This window comes from Barbatula barbatula (assembly GCF_947034865.1).
Source record: "Barbatula barbatula genome assembly, chromosome: 9".
Taxonomy (NCBI): domain Eukaryota; kingdom Metazoa; phylum Chordata; class Actinopteri; order Cypriniformes; family Nemacheilidae; genus Barbatula; species Barbatula barbatula.
In genome coordinates this window covers 12,904,454-12,923,304 of record NC_136772.1, presented here as the reverse complement: position 1 = coordinate 12,923,304, position 18,851 = coordinate 12,904,454, and the positions used below count along the sequence as shown (strand labels likewise).

General features: G+C 35.3%; 2 protein-coding genes across 4 annotated transcripts; one reads left to right on the top strand and one right to left on the bottom strand.

Moving 5' to 3' along the window:
• Window positions 1-465: 465 nt before the first annotated feature.
• rnd3b (Rho family GTPase 3b) lies at window positions 466-5,408 on the bottom strand. The gene is made up of 5 exons (XM_079464345.1): window positions 4,941-5,408; window positions 4,688-4,775; window positions 2,074-2,183; window positions 1,080-1,208; window positions 466-961 (listed from the first exon to the last, which is right to left on the bottom strand). Exons 1-5 carry the CDS (start codon window positions 5,055-5,057, stop codon window positions 716-718), a joined length of 690 nt encoding a protein of 229 aa, XP_079320471.1. The 5' UTR covers window positions 5,058-5,408; the 3' UTR covers window positions 466-715.
• Window positions 5,409-12,488: 7,080 nt separating this feature from the next.
• On the top strand, window positions 12,489-16,932 carry mmadhcb (metabolism of cobalamin associated Db). Of its 3 annotated transcripts, XM_079463840.1 has the most exons (9): window positions 12,531-12,614; window positions 12,842-12,882; window positions 13,162-13,191; window positions 13,508-13,646; window positions 13,836-14,053; window positions 14,219-14,327; window positions 14,661-14,791; window positions 15,274-15,360; window positions 15,448-16,339. In XM_079463840.1, exons 3-9 carry the CDS (start codon window positions 13,183-13,185, stop codon window positions 15,640-15,642), a joined length of 888 nt encoding a protein of 295 aa, XP_079319966.1. In that variant the 5' UTR covers window positions 12,531-12,614; window positions 12,842-12,882; window positions 13,162-13,182; the 3' UTR covers window positions 15,643-16,339. The 3 variants fall into 3 exon arrangements, with proteins under 3 accessions (XP_079319965.1, XP_079319966.1, XP_079319964.1); XM_079463839.1 differs by lacking the exon at window positions 12,842-12,882 and having other exon boundaries at window positions 12,489-12,614; window positions 15,448-16,932; XM_079463838.1 differs by lacking the exon at window positions 12,842-12,882 and having other exon boundaries at window positions 12,533-12,832.
• The last annotated feature ends 1,919 nt before the right edge of the window (window positions 16,933-18,851 follow it).

Sequence of the window (18,851 nt, the reverse complement as noted above, 5' to 3'; positions counted from 1 at the left end):
TTTGTTTGTTTTGCTCCTAACATTTATAAAGATGATATAATATTTTGAGCCAACATCCTTTTATTTTATATGTTCTCTACTTGGGGAAGGAGAGCACCAGTACTTTTGAAAAGTAATTCAGGTTCAGTTGTGAAATTTTCATTGCTTAATAACCTTTTAAAATCTTCATAATTAAATGAGTAATAAAATATGAATAGAATTGCTACTAGCACATATAAGACTATATGTTAAGTTTGAAAAATGTATTTCCCATAATGCTTTTATCAGACATGGTTGCTTTGGTTGTTTCATTTATTGCCTAATATTAGATATGCAACATCGACTACGATCTATTTGTGAAATTATTTGCAACTTTTTGGTGTAGTCAGGTGTAATAAAACAGACCTGAGATTAGCAGCACTGACAAAGTGGTTTACATACATAAACCAGAGTAATTTTCAACAAAAAACTAAGTTCTGTGGAAATAAGATTTGAGAGTTTTTAAGGGGTTTTAGGTGATTGGCCTTTGGCAGTATATGCACATGTTTAAAAAGGTCTGAGATGTTTAAAAATGCATATTTAAGCAGGGAAGAAAACGATTCATTAAAGATGAATATTTACAAGGGTGAAGTTCAATATAGCTCCTTCAGTTCATGGTCCATTCATTTTCTAATGTAAAAATCCTGGAAAAGAATGCACGCAGAATGTCCTTAAATGCTTTCTGTGGCGTCTGAAGTCACATGACTGTGCATGTTTTTGTCTTGGTCTTGTGTAGACATGACACAGAGTCCAGCTCACGTCTGTTGGATACGTGTGAGGTCTTCTTTGTGGCTCTGGTGGACTTGATGCGTTTGACGTTTTTCTTGGTTTTACTGACGCAAGCCAATGTGGCTATGTGGAAAATGTCCCTTACACTGTTCTCAGACTGCTGCGCTGAGCATTCAATGTAAGGGGCAGAGATCTGCTTGGCCATATTTGAACCCTAAAAGAAACAAGATGGGAATATAAATTCAGCTGAATAACTGCCAGCTAAATTTCAGATTTTTATTTTCTAGTTCAGCATTATTATGGTGTAGCTATAAATGTCTATAAAAACTCACCTGGTCATAAGATAAAGGTATGTCATTGGATAGTTGCACAAATGTGGCCAGGTCTGTACGCAGGTCTGATTTGCATCCAACCAACAGTATTTTAGTATTGGGACAGAACTCCTCGATTTCTCCTTTCCACTAACAGATTATACAGCAAAGCAACCAACATTAATCATAGTAAAAAAATTATAATAATAGTAATATGATACAATGTAATCAGAAGTTTGGTAACAGTTTATAAAAAACTGCACTGCATGTTTATACAAATTGTTAATCGAATTGGTCCTCATTAGTATCTTATGCTATGCCCTAAAAACCTTAACTGTTTTTCTTCTTAAATTATTAGATAAGTATGTATCAAGTAATCTCTCACATAAAAAATTACAGAAACTACAAAAACACATATCATGCACACTAAAATCACAAGTGTTAAAAAAAATGTCAAATTAACACTCACAGTGTATATATAATCCACTCCCTCAAAATGTCGATTATATACACTGTGAGAGTTAATTCTAATTTTTTTAACACTGGCAATTTTGTTGTGTGGGCTTGCTGAACCCCTAAATGCTGAAATCCTTGAATGGCCCCTGATGACACGAATGTATATTAGGCACAGACCACCTCTGAGATTACAGTCTGTGGGAGCTTCTGAACAAGACTGAAGCTCCCAAAAATGCATTCCTAATACGTGCCCTCTCAATACCTCTAGTCTCTCAATGACATCATAGGTTACAAGGCATCCAACCACACAAAGGCTCTGTGATTCTGAGACTAAATGTAAACAAGCTCGTATTGCTTGTCATTCTCCCCCTCTTGTGATCAAAGCTCTCCCAAGCTTTCCCACTCTCATTCACTTGGCCCTTTTCTCAGATCTCCGGACTTTTGTTCTCATTGGCACAAAGGCAAGGCTTGTGAGAATACCATTACAGTTGAGGAGCGCCCCAGCAATATATAAACGTTTTGATTAACAAATGTATTGCAATGTAAAGAAAAGACTTACCTTTCTTAGAACATTCTCCAGAGTATCTGGCCGACCGATGTCAAAACAGATGAGAACCGCATCGGCATCCGGGTACGAGAGGGGTCGCACATTGTCATAATAAGGAGACCCTGCAATAACACAATGTTATTTAAAAAAGTATAATTAATGACCAAATTTTGAATAACAAAATGTTGTCATAGCATAGCATAGCATGATTTTAAGGTGATACATTATTTACAATTGTACAAATATTTAATTTCACTGTTTTATACAGAATATTCATGTATTTTTGAATTGCGGTAAATAAATTACAGAAATAAACTGCACATTTACAAGATAGGTCAAATAGCAATCATTTTACTTGACAAAAAGCTTTTTTTTTTACCTGAAGTATTAAAGGGTAAGTGCATCCCAAAATCGAATTTGTGTGATTTGTTACTCACCCACATGACGTTAAACATACACAAACTAGAGGAGAATATATCGATTAAAGTCGATATTTTGGTTTGTTTTTGGCACATAAAGTATTATCGTCGCTTCAAAAAAGATCAATTGAGCCACTATGAGCGGATGGAACCATTTTCGTTCAAATGTCTTTACTGTTCTGGACCTTGACAACCACTATAACCATTTATGTCTATGAGGAGGCCCGGACATCTATCGTTTGTCACCTAAATATCTGTATTTGTGCTCTGAAGATGCCGGGAGGACTCAAAACATGTTTAACGTCATGTGGGTAAGTAAAAAAAATCACACAGATTTGATTTTGGGATGAACTTACCCTTTAACAACATATCAATAATGACAGTGATTCATTTCACTGTACTGATATACTGTCCTACCCGTAGTGTATTGCTGTTTGATTATTTCCAAGATTCCATAGATATACAGTACATTTCTCTGAACTGTTTCAACAAACCTGAATTCACAAAGATATGCAGTACTTGCTGCTTTCATGTGAAAACAGAGGGAAGTATGCAGCACAGCCCAGACTGGCTTATTAAAACCATCTGACTTAACTGGAGATATTAAACCACACAAAATATATTAACTAAACAGACATATTTCAGCCCTGGGGGACCTCTTTTTCCAAAATGCAGGGTATGCGGCAAATCCTTTAGCAATGCCTTGTGGGAATTTGTAGTATGCCGCAGATACAAATACATGAACGTATGATGCGATTTCCCACAGACAGAAATGCTGCTTACTGCTTGGTCGTAACGGCACTTTCCAGCAGTGCTTGTTGCAGTCTAGCCCTGAGATCACTTGCTTTTGTTTTCTCACATGCTAAACTTGCTTGAATTATTTGGTTAGAGCTTTTGTGGGATTGATTCACTGTGCAAGCCAGTACTGTCCCTCTAGAAGACAGCACATGTCCCCATGATTCAAGCACAGTGAATTGGGTTACAGTGCTATTCTGGGAGCTAGGTGTTGAATCTGCTCTAGAAAGTTTGTAGGGCTTGAAATGAGTTCAAACCTCAGATCATAGACATCATGACTGAAATATTTACAGGGCTCGTTTTAAAAAAGCCTGTCCATTTTAATTGAGCTTTTTTTTAAGCTTTCCCGTAAACTTCACTGGTTATTAACATGTAACTTATGTGTAAAAGCGCGTCCTCCTTTTTACAAATATTGCAAATAATATAGTCATTCAAATAACATTTGTGAATGATCACTGTTACCTAACACTTATATCATGAATGAGTTATTCTAATGTGGAATATGATTCTGCTTAAAGAGCATCTTGTACGATGTGTAATACATCTACATTATCTACATTATAACAGCTACACAGTGTAAGGTCAATGTAATGCAATACAAAAAAATGTCTGTTCATTGTAATGTCACCTTTATATCACTTATCCTATTTACAATTATAAGATTGTTTTATTAGCCTTCTGAAGTAAACAACGTAATGTTTTCTCACAATCGTGTAGTTGTCTCTCAGTTCTCAATATGCCACAATATCAGACAAACAATGACTAAAACTATAACAAAAAATAACACATTCCACTCACCGAATATACGATAGCTAAGGTGAGTACAGGTAAAAAACGTTTTATTCATTTTTTAATTGTATTTATTTATAATGTTATGAAACATTTACTAATAGATAGCTTCGCTATACAAAGGAAAATCTAGAACACAGGAGTGTCCCATTTGCTTCTTTCAAGATGCGCCATTTGAGGCTGAGCATGGACCCTCCTACTTCATCTCAATGGATAGAATCATTACAATCATATTACAAATGAAATATACAACATGGAGAAACTGACCTTTCTCTTAAGACATGCTTCGGAAAAAGGGGAAGAAATGGAGACTTTCTTGGATAAATAGATGCCATTTAGTTAAAAACTTATATATAATGTTTCTTTGTACTATGGCTTTACAATTTAAGGTGATATATATATATATATATATATATATATATAAAATTATTTTTTGCGGTCTATCTCTTTCGTTACTTTAGGTTCTTTATCCTTTTTTTCCTTTTAAATGAAATAGTGTAAAATCTTTAAAAATAAAGTTTGGAAAAAAAAGATGTGCCATTTGAACTGTAGCTACTCGGGCAAGGTTTTGTCCTGAAAAGGCGAAAACGGGGTTGTTTTTTAAATTCAGAAGGGGTTTGTACCTGATGTATCCCAAAGACTGAGCTCAACTCTCAGGGTGTCGATCTCAAAACTCGCCGTGTAGTTTTCAAACACTGTGGGAACGTAGTTCTGCAGAGGCAAATCACACGTGCATAAAAAACACCTTTCGCATTCCATTAAGGTCTCATTACTTCTTCTTTTTGAATTCATGAAATGCCAAATAATACATTCAGAAAACCTTCCCGACAAACGACTGCAACTACGCAAATGCCAAAGATAACTTTTCAAACAAACCTCTGGAAATGAGTCCTTTGCGAAAACACTTAACAGGGACGTCTTCCCACACCGAGTGTCCCCGACCACAACTATTTTACATTTCAGATCGTGAGGATGATCCATTATAGACTCCATTTCGACCTCATCTTCATAAAGTGCACTTCAAACATCAACCGGATGAGCCCGTGAGAATTGTGTCTGAACTGAGTCTATCCATCATGTTACAGTCAGAGAAGCGCTGGAGCTGAAAAGCATCGGCCAATGCTCTGTTCAGTATTAAAGCGCTGTGAGTTGAGACTAGATCCTCGGGTTTTAATAAAGATGAGTAACTTTCAAACTCTCGAACTGTAGAGGCACAAGTCGCATCCTCTTTGCGTTGCGAAATGAAACCCTCGGATCGTTGCTCTCCAGAGTCTGTAACCTCCACATACTTGTGTGATGAGCGCAGCGCGGGACCGCCCATCGCACCCGAACTCAGATTCCAGTGAGCGAGTACGCGCGGCGCGCCCCTTCATTTAAAAATGAGAAAGGAAGCTGAAGATACAGAATCTGCAATGTCAAGAGTCTAATACCAATGGAGATGTCAATAAGCCATTTGGATGTAGGCTAATTCATTGTAATGTACTTGCCTAATATTTGTAGGTGATGTAGCATACTGTAATATTTTTATCTTTAAATCCCTCATCAATTACCAAAAGTTAAATTCTTGTTAAATTAAAAGTTTCACTCCATTTGTTTAGCTGATATAGGAGTTTTATTTAGGTCCACGTGTTGCTGTGTTGTTGTGTATTACTTTGTTGACCTATACATTTAAAAAAGTACTGCAACATTTACTGAAAACATGACTCACTATTGTGACCATGAGGGAATTTTCTAGTAATTCTTTACAGGCAAAAAGGAGCAGACATAAGTAAAGTCATGTCAAGCTTGCTTTGCCTTCATTTTGTGTGAGTTCCTGTCATGGTTCTCGAGTGGTGAGACAAAGACAGAGGACCCAGTTGCAGACAGCGGGTAAGGGGTTAACATATATTTAATCAATAATAAAACAAAGACCCACCTGGGGGTAACAGAACAAAACAGGGATACAATAACATGACTAATACTAAATACACTTAAACAAGACTAAAATAAACTTTAAAGATGAACAACTAAACTAAACTAAACTAAACTAAACTAAACTAAACTAAACTAAACTAAACTAAACTAAACTAAACTAAACTAAACTAAACTAAACTAAACTAAACTAAACTAAACTAAACTAAACTAAACTAAACTAAACACACGTGAACTCACCACACAAATCACAATGAACCAGCACGAGACAGAAGACACAAGGGCATTAAATAAGGGACCAAATCAAGAGGGGAACAGGTGTAGGGCATGAGTCAATAATGAGGGTAACGAGAGGATGGGAACCAAGACGAGACTGGAGAGAGAGTATGGAAGGCCATAAGAACAATAATTGTCTCTCTCCACATTTAACATGAGGTTCTGTCATGATCCTGCCACTAAACCAAGAGAAACATGACATGATGCGGCAGAATCATGACAGTTCCCCCTAAAAATTCATCCGCATCATCACAAGCCTTTGTGATTACCTTTCTTCTAAGGAACAGAAGTTATTTTGAATGATGTTGGTAAGCAAACAATATTGGCCACCATTGACTTCCACTGTATTGATGCAAAACTGCTGAGACATCCACAGAAGAAAGAGTCATATGGGTTTTGAACAGCATGAGGGTAAATAAATGACAACAACATTTTTGTTTTGGGGCACTATGTGATTATTAGGTTATTACATGTGATATATGCAACAAAGAACTATAATGAACTATAGTTATATTAACATTTAGTCATTTTAGCAAACGCTTTTGTCCAAACCGACTTACAGATGAGGTAAACAATGGAAGCAATTGGAACAACAGAAGGACAAAAAAAGCATAAGTGCAATAAAACTGGTCTCATATAGCCAAAGTACACAGAGCTAAGGGTTTATTTATAGAATGAGTTGAAAAGAGATAGAAGTCAGAACTGATTGATCGGGTGCTGACGGAAGAGATGTGTTGCTGTATGCAGCTAGTTGCCGGGAACTTATTGTAGATTTATATTTATCTGATTTATTGTCAGATTGTTCAAAGATACATTTATATTAAACATTACTGAGTCTTTATCTTTACAGAAAAAAAAGATAAAATAACAACCTCATGCAAAGCATTCTGTAAAAAAAAATCCTAATAAACTTTTCTCTGTTTTTTTTCTAATTTTGATTCCCAGAATGGTTCGCATGAGGCTGTTATTTTATAGTTTTTTCTGTAAAGATAAAGACTTGTTAATGTTAAATGATAATTTATCTTTGTACAAACTGTTGCCAACCAATTACATAAATGTAAATAAATGTAAAAGTAAGTTACTGGCCAACAGCTGCGAGTAATAATGTTATTTCTACAGAATTCTTTTACAGATTGGAATCTGTGTCTCCTAGAGACATTTGTCTGCACTCACTGCAAGGTCAATGTACAAGATATTTAAAGAGGAAATTGCCATATTTTCAATTTAAGGGCGGGCAGGCTTTTGATGAAATGTGAGAAGAATGTCTTGTGGTTGGATTTTTCTTTTTTTCCAACACAGTTTCGCAATATCACTGGCTCCGCAAGCTTGCGTCCAACATCAAAACATACAAATCCTTGGTTTTGTTTATTCTCTCTGTACATAACGTACAGTTTCAGTCAAACTTCACCATTTGTTGTGATAATCTGTATTAATTAAACAGTGTTCCATATGAATATCCACATAACTCTAATAGTAATTTGATATTGTAGCTATAGTTCTTCTGTTTGTAAAATGCACATAACAAAACGGTTTTAATTTGACACTTCATTCAAAATCTTATTTTTTTCTTTGTTCATATGTTTTATATATTCTGAAGAAAACAGGACCCTCCTGTTTTTCTGTGTCAGCAGCAGCAGTTTAAAAGCACAGCCCAGAAGAGGAATGTTCATAGGGTGGAGGACAGCCAGAGCAAGAAGCTGTTCCATGACTGAATGCCACATCCTTGAAGTCAACCAATAAGAACTGTCTCCTTCCTGGATCATTTATAAATCTTAGTAAATTGTGAAATCCCTTTTAAGAATGTTGCTCACATATGGAAACACCCAAACAGCTAATTATTTTCCATTTATTTTTGTGAAGATAGTAAAAACGATTGTATTATGTTTTAATAGAACTCTATAATTATATAACTGTGAATGGTATTCACATTTGCCGTGGTTAGTAACTGCCATATGAAGTGTATTTGTGTTCATGTCTTCATCACCTACATGTTTTTATCGTTTCCTTTTCTGTCCAAAGAAACGTTTTACCACAGCTGACAGAGCAGAAATACCACATGTGCTCTATGCTGAAGCAAAAATTTGCTAGGTATAGCGGTGACTTGCTGTGAGTGGAAACATATGGATTTGATAAAGCTATTTATCAAAAAGGTTATTTGCAACCCCCACCGGACCACCCCAATTTACAATAACAAACGTTGCGAGTCTCTGGAATGTGAAAGTTAAACATAAGTCATGGGCCTCTTTTCTTTCGAGACAACTGCGCAGATAATAAACGAAAGCATTTTTTCATTTTTACTTAACCAGCCGTGCAGGAGCGAAAGGGTTTGAAAAGCAGATAATCTGCCTGACATCTATGCTTTTACTGTACATCATGAAGATAATGACAAATTAAAATAACAAAGTGAACAGGATATAATGTTTTCTTTTATTGGATAAATAAATAAAAATGAAAATCAGTATATATGTCAGCTTCCACTGGCTTTATTTGGAACATCACAGGCAGGCACTGGTACTATCAAAGCATTTTAGCATTTTGTGAATAGTGGTTGGGGTGACCGATTTAAAAAGATGTATAGCAGCAAAATAACTGTAGTTGAAGATTTTTAAACTGTCACATAACTTCATAGCAATATGAAGCATATGAAAGAATTGAAATGAGAACAGCTTCATGTTCTAGAACCACTTTTGTCATTATGGATGTTCTTGGTGCCCAAATAAGTGATGTGAGGTCAACGCAAAGCATGTGCCCTGATTCCAAACCTAAAATCAACTCTTTTGCCTATTTCAGTAAAGCTTCATTCATGAATATCACATGGCTGGAGATTACAAAAAGACGAATGAAAACCGTTGTATTTTTTATTGTACTGTAAAAAAGATATAAGACACATAAAGCAATTAAATTAAGGAATTCTTAGGGAATGTTTAATAAGGCTGAACTGTTTTCTTGGAATAAAATCCTTTGAATAAAAGAAAAGGAACCCAGTTTCATCTTAACACAATGTCTTTGACATATGACAGTTACTTGGCAGAGTTTGACAGAATCAAATTATGTTGCAATCATATGTTGGAAAATCCCCTTTAAGGCAGATTTAAAAGTAATGTCTTCCATCAGTTTTGGATGTATTTCAAACCACATTTAAATGCAGTAACCATACATTTTTAGAAGACTATTTTATAAAAAAGTCATTATTTCACAGCAAACATAAATTTTCACTTCAGCTCCGATAAAAGAACTGCAGTTTACACATTAACAATGTACAGTATAAAATGATCTTAATTCCTTTAATGTTCACCACATGTAACTATTACTGTAGTTTTACTTGTGGAACAGGTTCTGTGACCAAGTGCCAATGGGTTTAGGCAAGTATTGCCACTTACTGACATTAACTATTGTTTATCTCTGTGATGGATTATCAGTAGTCCCCAGGGACCTTCCAGGGCAGATGAAAGGTTTTGATAAATGGTAATCCATCAAACATAAAAAACCATACCCATTTACTGCAAGCACCTATTTCATGCTCTAGTAAAGTTTGTGCCTTCAGCTCATGAGTACTGTAGAATTTTTGAGTCAACCAGTTCATCTAGTGGTTAAAGAAATGACAACATGTAGCGGCTTGTCGTGATGCAGGGTGTTTTAACATCAAGCTGCTACTTTATGTGGACTATATTTTTATTTTCGATTAAAATTGAGACCTATTCACAATCTTGTGTTTTCTTATGTTTGTACATTTGTATAATAGTGTAAATGTAATGATAAACAACCTTGCCTTGTGTAATGTGATCTCTGTATAAACGTTTAAAGAAATTATATATGCCATTTACCAGCAGGAAAAGAACTTGACATATCAAAGATACAGGATACAAATGGCTGTTCGAGTACCACAAAAAGGATATCGCAGAACAACCTGGAGCTGTTGTTTCGTTTGTCACATCCCATTGGACTAAGTGCAGTTCTGCAGCTTTCAAATGATGCCTTTTGTTGAAGAGGACCCCTTTTGGCTTTGCTACAGCTTTTATAAGACGGGTTGCTCTTCAATGATTCAATCATTAGACTGACAAACACAGTGTGGTAATGGAGTTCAGTGCTGCAGGGTGACCTCTGTTTTCTCTCTAAGGGTATTTTTTCATACTTTTCTAGCATTATTACAGCTATAACTGACCCAAAATGGAGAATGACAAAATGACAGTTTTAGGGACACATATATCCACCCTATAGGCCAATTGTTTGTCTTTATTCAGAACTTGTAGAAAACCGCAGTAGTTTACACTAAAGACATGTAGCAGACAGTGTTTTCAAAAAACAGGGAAACATTAAAGCCATAAATCTTAGGGAGGCAATAATATCAGAAGTGCTATACAAAATTATAAAACATTTTTTAGAATCAATTCTTGGAAGAGGCAAAAAGAGACAGAACAGTAACCAGGAACTTTTCTGTTTCACCATGTGTTACTCAATGTTGATTTTATGTGTAAAAGTGCAGAGGAAGAATCTGAAAAGGTAACGAGAAGTCAAGCCACAGGAGAGACAACGTATTACCTCAGAGCAATATGCTGCCCCGCATATCCCTATTGCCTCTCAATTACTGTTTTTTTTGTTTGTTTTGTTTTTCCCTTTGTGTATTTGCTGCAAATTTACACCTTCTATTGAAGTGAAGATATGTAAGAAAAATTAAAAGTATAATATAATATGTCTGACCGACTATTCTTAATAAAGCATCCCTCCCAGCCTGATGAATCATTACAATATTCATATTTGGCCTGCTGATACCCATTTGAAAGACTTAATTGATTCGTACATTATTAATTGACATAATCCGAGACAAAATCTGAATCTCAGACTAAGAAAATTTGTGCTGAGGAAGGAAATCGAGAATATCCACTCTGGACATTTTACGAGAATCTACATAAATGAGAATTTTATGACATTTCAAAGGACAAAAGAAAAAACCCTTTGAATTTACTTCATTCTAATGTGTTCATAGTTGCGTTGAACTAACTTCATTTTTGTGTGTCAGACCAAAACATTTAATTTATATTAGACTATTTAAAACATTGTTGATTTAAGGTTATTTCTTTATTATTTCTCATTAATGTAACACATATTCATTTTGTAACGTCATTTTATCATAGGCACCAGATTTTCAACTGTAATTCCAACTGGATTTTTGAATCCTAATGTTTTGTATTGTGTAACTCTAAAACTATTTCTTTATGGCCGTGGAACCAGAATAATTGAACTTGCTTTATCCAAAATTGTAAATATCTGTTTGAATGTGTACATACAAAAATCATTAAAATATACATGCAATGACGAAGGAAAAGAGATTTGTAATAAAGTTTGATTATATTTCCAACAAACACTGTAAATGCAGCATCAGTAGTAGGAAGAAGAAATACATTATTTCATATATACTGCTAACAACAAATCATTACTGTTGTCACGGTAGAATACATACAACATATTTCAAATGCATCTCCAATGTGGATTAAAAACAACAGGCAAAAAGATATTTGAAATAGTGCCAGTAACCACACAAATCTCATCCCCCATTGAATCTCATCGGAGGGAAAATAAATATAAAAACCTGTAAATGACAGATTTTTTATCCCTTTAAGGACAACAGAGATAGTCAATACTATCACAATGTAAAAGTACACATTGAAAACAATGCATTTCTCTTGAGGAATGCAAAACACACAAAAAACTAAAACAGTCAAACAGAAAAAAACCTTTAGACATGACTGAGGACAATTTTATGAGGTCCTATGTTTTTTCAGCCTCTCCGACAAGAGCTTGTTCCGATATCACATGCATCACCTATGAGGGTATTTAATGTAGCCCTCTTAAAGCCATACATCATAAACTATTAGACATGGTTAGAAAAAATCATAAATTATAAAAATATAATAACTAGAAATTGTAATATAGTTAGAAGATTAATTATAAATGATATTTGACTGTTTCTTTAAAAGCAAAGAAAGTCAAAGAAAGATACAGATATTCGTTGGAGATTTCATTGATATTGTTAAATAAGTTCTGAATGTTGAATGGAATGTAACAGTTACAGAGATCTGCTGACATCTAGTGGAGCTGTAATGAATGTCACGTAATGTCTTGACGTATGCGACTTCTCACAGCGCAGTGCAGGTGCTTATGACGTCAAAGTACCGCGAGGGCAATTTAAAACCCGTTCATGCAAACAGCTCTCGCGGTACTTCAATGTTGCGCTGAGATCAGTCTGCGCAACGACTCATGAAGTCGAAAGGATAATTTTGTCCCCTACGAGATTCCGTTATTACGTAAAGCAAAAGGTTAAACAAGACTTGCATAGCTAGCTAATATAAGTTGATCAAAATACAGGTATGTTCAACTACCGTCATACCTGATTTATGTTCGTGATTATTTGTTTGCGAGTAACAGTTATAAGATATGTTTGAATTCTGACGTAGAATGAACTTACTGAAGTGATTATGACGTAGCTTAGCCACAATGCTAATAAGACATGATTCAAAAGTGTCAAATTTGACATCATCTTTACGTTTAATTTACCTTTCATGTATTATTCACATGACATTCACGTAAGTCAGAATCATTGACTCTATTTGGGGTGATATTCTTGCTTAATTGTGTTCGTGACCTTTATTCTTTTAGCAGTTAGTTATAACCCAGTAGGCATACACCTGCGTGTTTGTGACATGTTTCCAACAGCATGATTAGTATTATTGTTTATGTCATGTTTCATAAGAGGATGCCATGGATGATTTATTGGGCAGATTTGCTGTGAACATAAATCTTCTCAATAATAGGTGTCTAATAAGGGTTTCAGTGTGTTTCTAAATGGAAATTTGATTCGTTTCATTAAGAGTGGTTATAATAAATAACAAGAAATGATATTTTTCATCCACAGGATAAGGAGAAGCCCAACAGGATGACCAGTGTAAGTGTATATGGTGTCCCAGTAAATGCAGCATATCCTCAAGAATACCTTAAACTTATTTTGATTTACACCAGGGCTGCTCGATTATGACAAAAATCATAATCGCTGTTATTTTGGCCAATATCGAGACCGATTACTCATTAACCTTTAAGAAAACATGTCTTTTAAACTCTGAATTTAACTGAAAAATAAATGTTGTTACACATGCATGAATGTTTGTTGTGCACAATTCTTCCACTATGAATATGGAAATGTTTACTGTAAATCCGCCTCATAAGCCAGATTTGAATGCTTTTTGTGTCTTTTATTCTTTCAGGTGCTCTGCGGCAGAGCTCGGCTGGTGACCTACCTGCCAGGGCTTCATGTTCTTGTTCACCGTGTTGTAGGGTCCAGAACCTTCTCTGGGGCATCTGGTTCAGATGAGCCACATCTGAACAGCACAACTCCGGACATTGGTAAATGATTATGTTGCTTTGTATAAGAAATGATCTTCCTATAAAAGAAAAGGAATAAATGGTAATACCATAGTCTTAATAAAAATAACTTAACATTTCATAGAGGTTATAGTGAGATCGCAGTGATGATAACTGTAAAGGCAGTTTAATGGTTATAATCTCTGTTTATTTTCTGTTTCCTGTGAACAGCCCCAAGAACAGTGTGGCCAGATGAGAACATGGGTCCATTTGGACCTCAGGATAAACGCTTCCAGTTGCCGGGTAATGTGGGTTTCGACTGTCATTTAGAGGGCACAGCAGCACAGACAACTGTACCCGTCCACAACGTATTGCCTGACGTGCTCACAGCTCAGTCGGGCAGCGGGAGGCACAGCTTCATCCTGGCCCATTTCATCAATGAGCTTCATGTACGATGCTTTTTGTGTTATTTTTATTATTTTTGGTCTCAGAAAGTATAAATAACTTCGTACTTGGAATCATTATTTAAGCTCTCTAGTCGCGGTCATTATAATATTGTCAATAATTGTAATGCATTGTGGTTCATGATGTTATTTTTATTTGATCTTTTTTAGGAAGCCGAGAAAACAAATGAAGCACAGACAATCAGTAAAGTAGAGCATTATTTTGATCATTCCAAAGTGGAGTGTGCTATTCAATCCTGCCCTGAACTTCTAAAGAAAGGTCCGTATGCTACTTTTTCCAGAGCTTGAAAAATAAATTAACGCTGTCTAAATTTAATAAATAAAGAGTTTATTTGCAAAAACAGATAACTCAAACATTGTTTTACATCGTCCTGAAATTTCAGTACACAAGCTATGCGCATACACAAAGTGCAGAGTTTTGCACATATATATATATATATATATATATATATATATATATATATATACTTATTAAATGTAATATAACGTTTGTCCACAAGAGGGCATCATCTCCATCTGTTTTGTATTGTTGTTAACGTTAATGCATGAACATGACATTAGGTATGAATACTATTCAGGTTTTATTTTTTAGATTTTGAGTCAATGTTCCCTGATGCGCCGTCGACTGGAATGATGGTGGTCACTGTTACTCAAAGGACACAGAATGATATGACGTGCTGGTCTGAGCAGGTGGACCAGGAGAGAGAAGAGCTGCTGGCTAAAGTGAGTTCATCTTCTTGTTTAGCTCGTTTATTTCATGTACATCCTTGAGGTTGAATAATGTGTAATGCAAGTTAGCATTAAGTGTGATTAAGATATGATTCACTGTAACGGAAAAAAGCAAAAAGCTTTCTGTAATAGTTCAAGCTTGTGACGTCTTTAACTAATTTCAAATTATGTGTATATATGTGTATTAGATAGAGATGGATGGATGGATAGATAGACATATATTTTGTCTGGCAGTGTGTGCATGAGCAGCTTACGTGACTCTGCAATGCATTTTTTTTTTGGCAATGTGTCTTATTTACTGTCTGGTTCACCTTTCTGTGAGTTCCTGTCTAATTGAAATGGGGCCAAGCTTTAAGAATGTTGGAGTGACTTTTTGCTGTTCGTTTTTTGCAGGCCACTGCTTTTTAAAGGAAATATTTGTATATTTCCTGATAATACAGGATAGTGTGTTGCATTAACTACTGTGTTCTAATCAGTTTATTGAAGGTGCAAAAGAGATATGTTGTGCTCTCCAAAAAGAAGGATTTTGGGCGGATTTTATAGATCCATCATCTGGCCTTGCAGTAAGTTGCATAAACTATTGCTGAAGTCTTGTTACGTCTATACTTTGCTGTTTAGATTGTAATAAAATTGACCTTCTTTGTCCTTAGTTCTTCGGCTCATACACAAACAACTCGCTCTTTGAAACGGATGAAAGATACCGACATTTAGGTTTCCAGATCGAAGACCTTGGCTGTTGTAAAGTGATCCGGCATACGATATGGGGGACGCACGCTTTTGTGGGCACACTGTTCACCACTGCTCCACCCGACAGCCAAATCATGAAGAAGCTCCAAGGAAACTGATGATAATTAGTTAAGGATGCTGTGTTGCTATGGAAACATGGCCAGGCTCAACAACAGAAATAAACTTTGTGGTTCCTTACCCATATGCTTTATCAGCAATATCAAACACACTAAAATCTTCAATTCAATAAGAAGTTGCCCAATGACTGATGGCTAAGATGTGTTTGGTTTTTGTAGAACAAGAGATACTTTTGGTGTAACTTATTGTGGGGGCTTGTGCTACAGAGTCAAATTCACTGTCAGTCAATCATGTAGGATGTTCAATCCAAGTCTTTGTCTGTGTTGCCTGTTTTAAAACACGCCCCTGAGAAAGTCCACTAAAAATGTGGGTTTAAATGGGTTGTAAAGCTTAGATTGTTTTCTGCTCCAGTAATGCAGTAGAATCCTTGACGAAATAGATATTGTTAATACTTTTAAATACAATGTGAGAACTGTTACAATAATTATATCAGAAATGAATAAAGGCTTTAAGTTTTCAATTCATAATATTCACACTTAATAAATGGAGAACTACTTTCTTTAATGTTCAAGTTTTCACTTTCAATAATTTGAACCCACCGACCTTAAAGTTAAAATCTGACCTTCATTATGTCATGTAAGCTGCAAATATGTAAAAGCTTTTAGTGACATGCCAGTGACAAATGTGCAGACTTTCTACATGTAATGTTTTGCAATATGAGGGGGATGTTTAATGGTTTACCTCCATATGAAATGCATTAGCAGTCTTGGCCTGTCTATAACCTAAACGCAGAATGTTTTGGGCCGATTAGCTTGAGGTTAGCAAAGGTAGCAGCTGCTGGGGTCAATGTCTCCAGGGTAACATTAGAATTCATTTAGAGTCACAACAGATGGACTATAATCAGTCTTCTTTAAACTATGACACCACATTTATTCAGCCAGTTCTTCTGTTTTTGGATCATGAGACCCATATGATCAACAGAAAAGCACAATTCTCTTTTCTGAAGTCTCTTAATAATGATATGGTATATTGACATAACCATTTACAGTAAGTAACCAAATACATATAACTGCTTGTTTAGAGACAGGCTCTGTCTGGATAATGAATTGCCCCATGCATGTCTGACAACCAATCTTGATTGACATGACTATCAATTAGGCGTTATTGTCCACTTAAAACGTTGTTACCCCCCTTTGTTGGTTTGAAACCTTTCCCTTAGCTGGTGAAAACAGGGGCATTTTTGCAATGGCACTCAATTACATTTAAATGTATTATAACAACATCTATTGTTCATTGTTAGCAGTGGAGTATGATAAAATTTTTTTGCTTTGAAGATGTGAGGAGCAATCTTTCTTGTGTCATTTATGCATTTGCATATAATGTAAAAAAAACCATTATAAATAGCTATAAATATTCAAATGTTCAAACACTGAAAACATTACAGAACTTTTTTTATTTTGTAGTAAAAAAATAACAATTCTAAATATCTGACTAAACATTCTAAACTAATGTTGCCTAAGCAATTAACTTATTTTTGTTTCATAAATTGAGGCACTGAAATTAAGCTTAATAACATTTTTAACAAATCGTGTTATTAAACTGAATTTGATTACATTTTCATAAATTAAGAGAAAATTTTAATGAACTGAAAATAAAGAAAAACTACACCGAAATAATAATAAATTGCAGCAATAAAAAAGCAATCAAACCATTTACATAAAAGGACACATGTAAATATACAAAAGCATTTGCAGTGGTGGAATAATCCGAAGTGAGAATCATGCAATTTTAATTGGGGTTAGATATCTAGGTCAGGCCATCTTGTTATTTTTCATGAGTAATGAATTATTGATGAATCATGCCAAGCCACCCAATACCCCCCCCCCCGAATATTTGATTAAATGAAATGTCTTCACATATACTAAACTGTCCAAAGAAGTTGAGATATTCTCAATGTTGAATATTAGAGTTATGTATGTCAGAACCAAAATGATAAGACAAACTCAAAGATATCTTGTTAAAATCTGTGATTGTTGGGGGTGTATGTCTCTTGTTAGGTGGGTGATGATGACCAAAGCCAGGGCAGCAAAGCAAAGGGAAACCTGGTGTCAGAGGTCTGTTCAGACAATGGAACATTCCCAGTAGTTATCTGCCAACACTTTCCTGTTTTCAGAAAGATTAACATTGGCTTGTTCAAAGAGCCTCATAGTCAAGCCTGCTGTTTAAGGAGACATAACTGTTTTTTCTTCTTTGCGCTAGACAAACTTGCAAGGTTAAAATCGAGGACGTGTTCCATGTTTCTTCTGAAGTAACTTAATGCTATTTTGGATCATTTTCCTATGTTTCTTCCTATGTTCCCATTGTCAGGTCTTGTCAGCAAACAGCAGCCACTGTAATGACTTAAACAGATGTAGACAGTTTGAACTTGAAATGAATAAGCAGACTAAGAAATCAATCATAATATTCTTTATAAAATCTGAAGATTGTTTTAAGCAGACAAATGAAATAGAATAGGGCTTAAAACACGATTATTGCTCTGAAATGCCAATAACATAAAACGTTCATATTTGTTCAAATACAATTTTAAAAGCGAACTTATCATTTATAATTGTGATTATAAAGGTATTTTTCATTTATTTTGCTGGCCAAAAATAAGCTGTTAATAAGCATTAATAAATAAGTTTGTATTAGGTTACTGTTATTTGTTTTTTGCCTTTAAGAATCAGACGTTTATGTGCTGTTTATCTCTTTGTATTTCTTTGTGCTGCTTGCGTTGCAGCTTTTTTAAAAAGCTTTGTTTTTGTCCAATAACAAAAAGCTATTTTTAGGATCCATCTTTCATATTTTGTGGTTTATCCCGGGCCTTTATTCCCCCAGGGCATGAATAAATTCATCATCTATCATCGTCTTGTAATTCAGCCATTAAAATGTTCAAGCCGTGGTTACAGATTAGTAGGACTTTGCACTTTACTCAGACCAATCCTTCCTCAAGTCTTCCCGAAACACTCAAGTAGACATCCATCCTATCCTGTGAGATTTTCCCACCGTCTCAGGCTTCCTCTGCAGACACTTCACGCTTACATCATTATCTGTTTTAGTCTCCACCCTTTAGTCTCCACTGTTACTAGATTCACACCGTGTTTGGATTAATGCAAAAAACTCCAAGCGCCCAGCAGTCACCTGGTGTTTGTGAGACATCCTCTGCTCTCTCTCCATCTGCTCACACTGATGTTCCCATGAGACTATTCAT

Excerpts from the sequence above, each read along its gene's own strand:
- mmadhcb (XM_079463838.1), top strand. The coding sequence starts at position 12,809 with ATGTATTATTCACATGACATTCAC. Across the intron at positions 12,833-13,161 it reads ATTATTCACATGACATTCAC|GATAAGGAGAAGCCCAACAG; the intron begins GTAAGTCAGAAT and ends TTTCATCCACAG. Across the intron at positions 14,054-14,218 it reads ATTTCATCAATGAGCTTCAT|GAAGCCGAGAAAACAAATGA; the intron begins GTACGATGCTTT and ends GATCTTTTTTAG.
- rnd3b (XM_079464345.1), bottom strand. The coding sequence starts at position 5,057 with ATGGAGTCTATAATGGATCATCCTCACGATCTGAAATGTAAAATAGTT. Across the intron at positions 4,776-4,940 it reads CAAAGGACTCATTTCCAGAG|AACTACGTTCCCACAGTGTT; the intron begins GTTTGTTTGAAA and ends TTGCCTCTGCAG. Across the intron at positions 1,209-2,073 it reads TGGAGAATGTTCTAAGAAAG|TGGAAAGGAGAAATCGAGGA; the intron begins GTAAGTCTTTTC and ends ATAATCTGTTAG.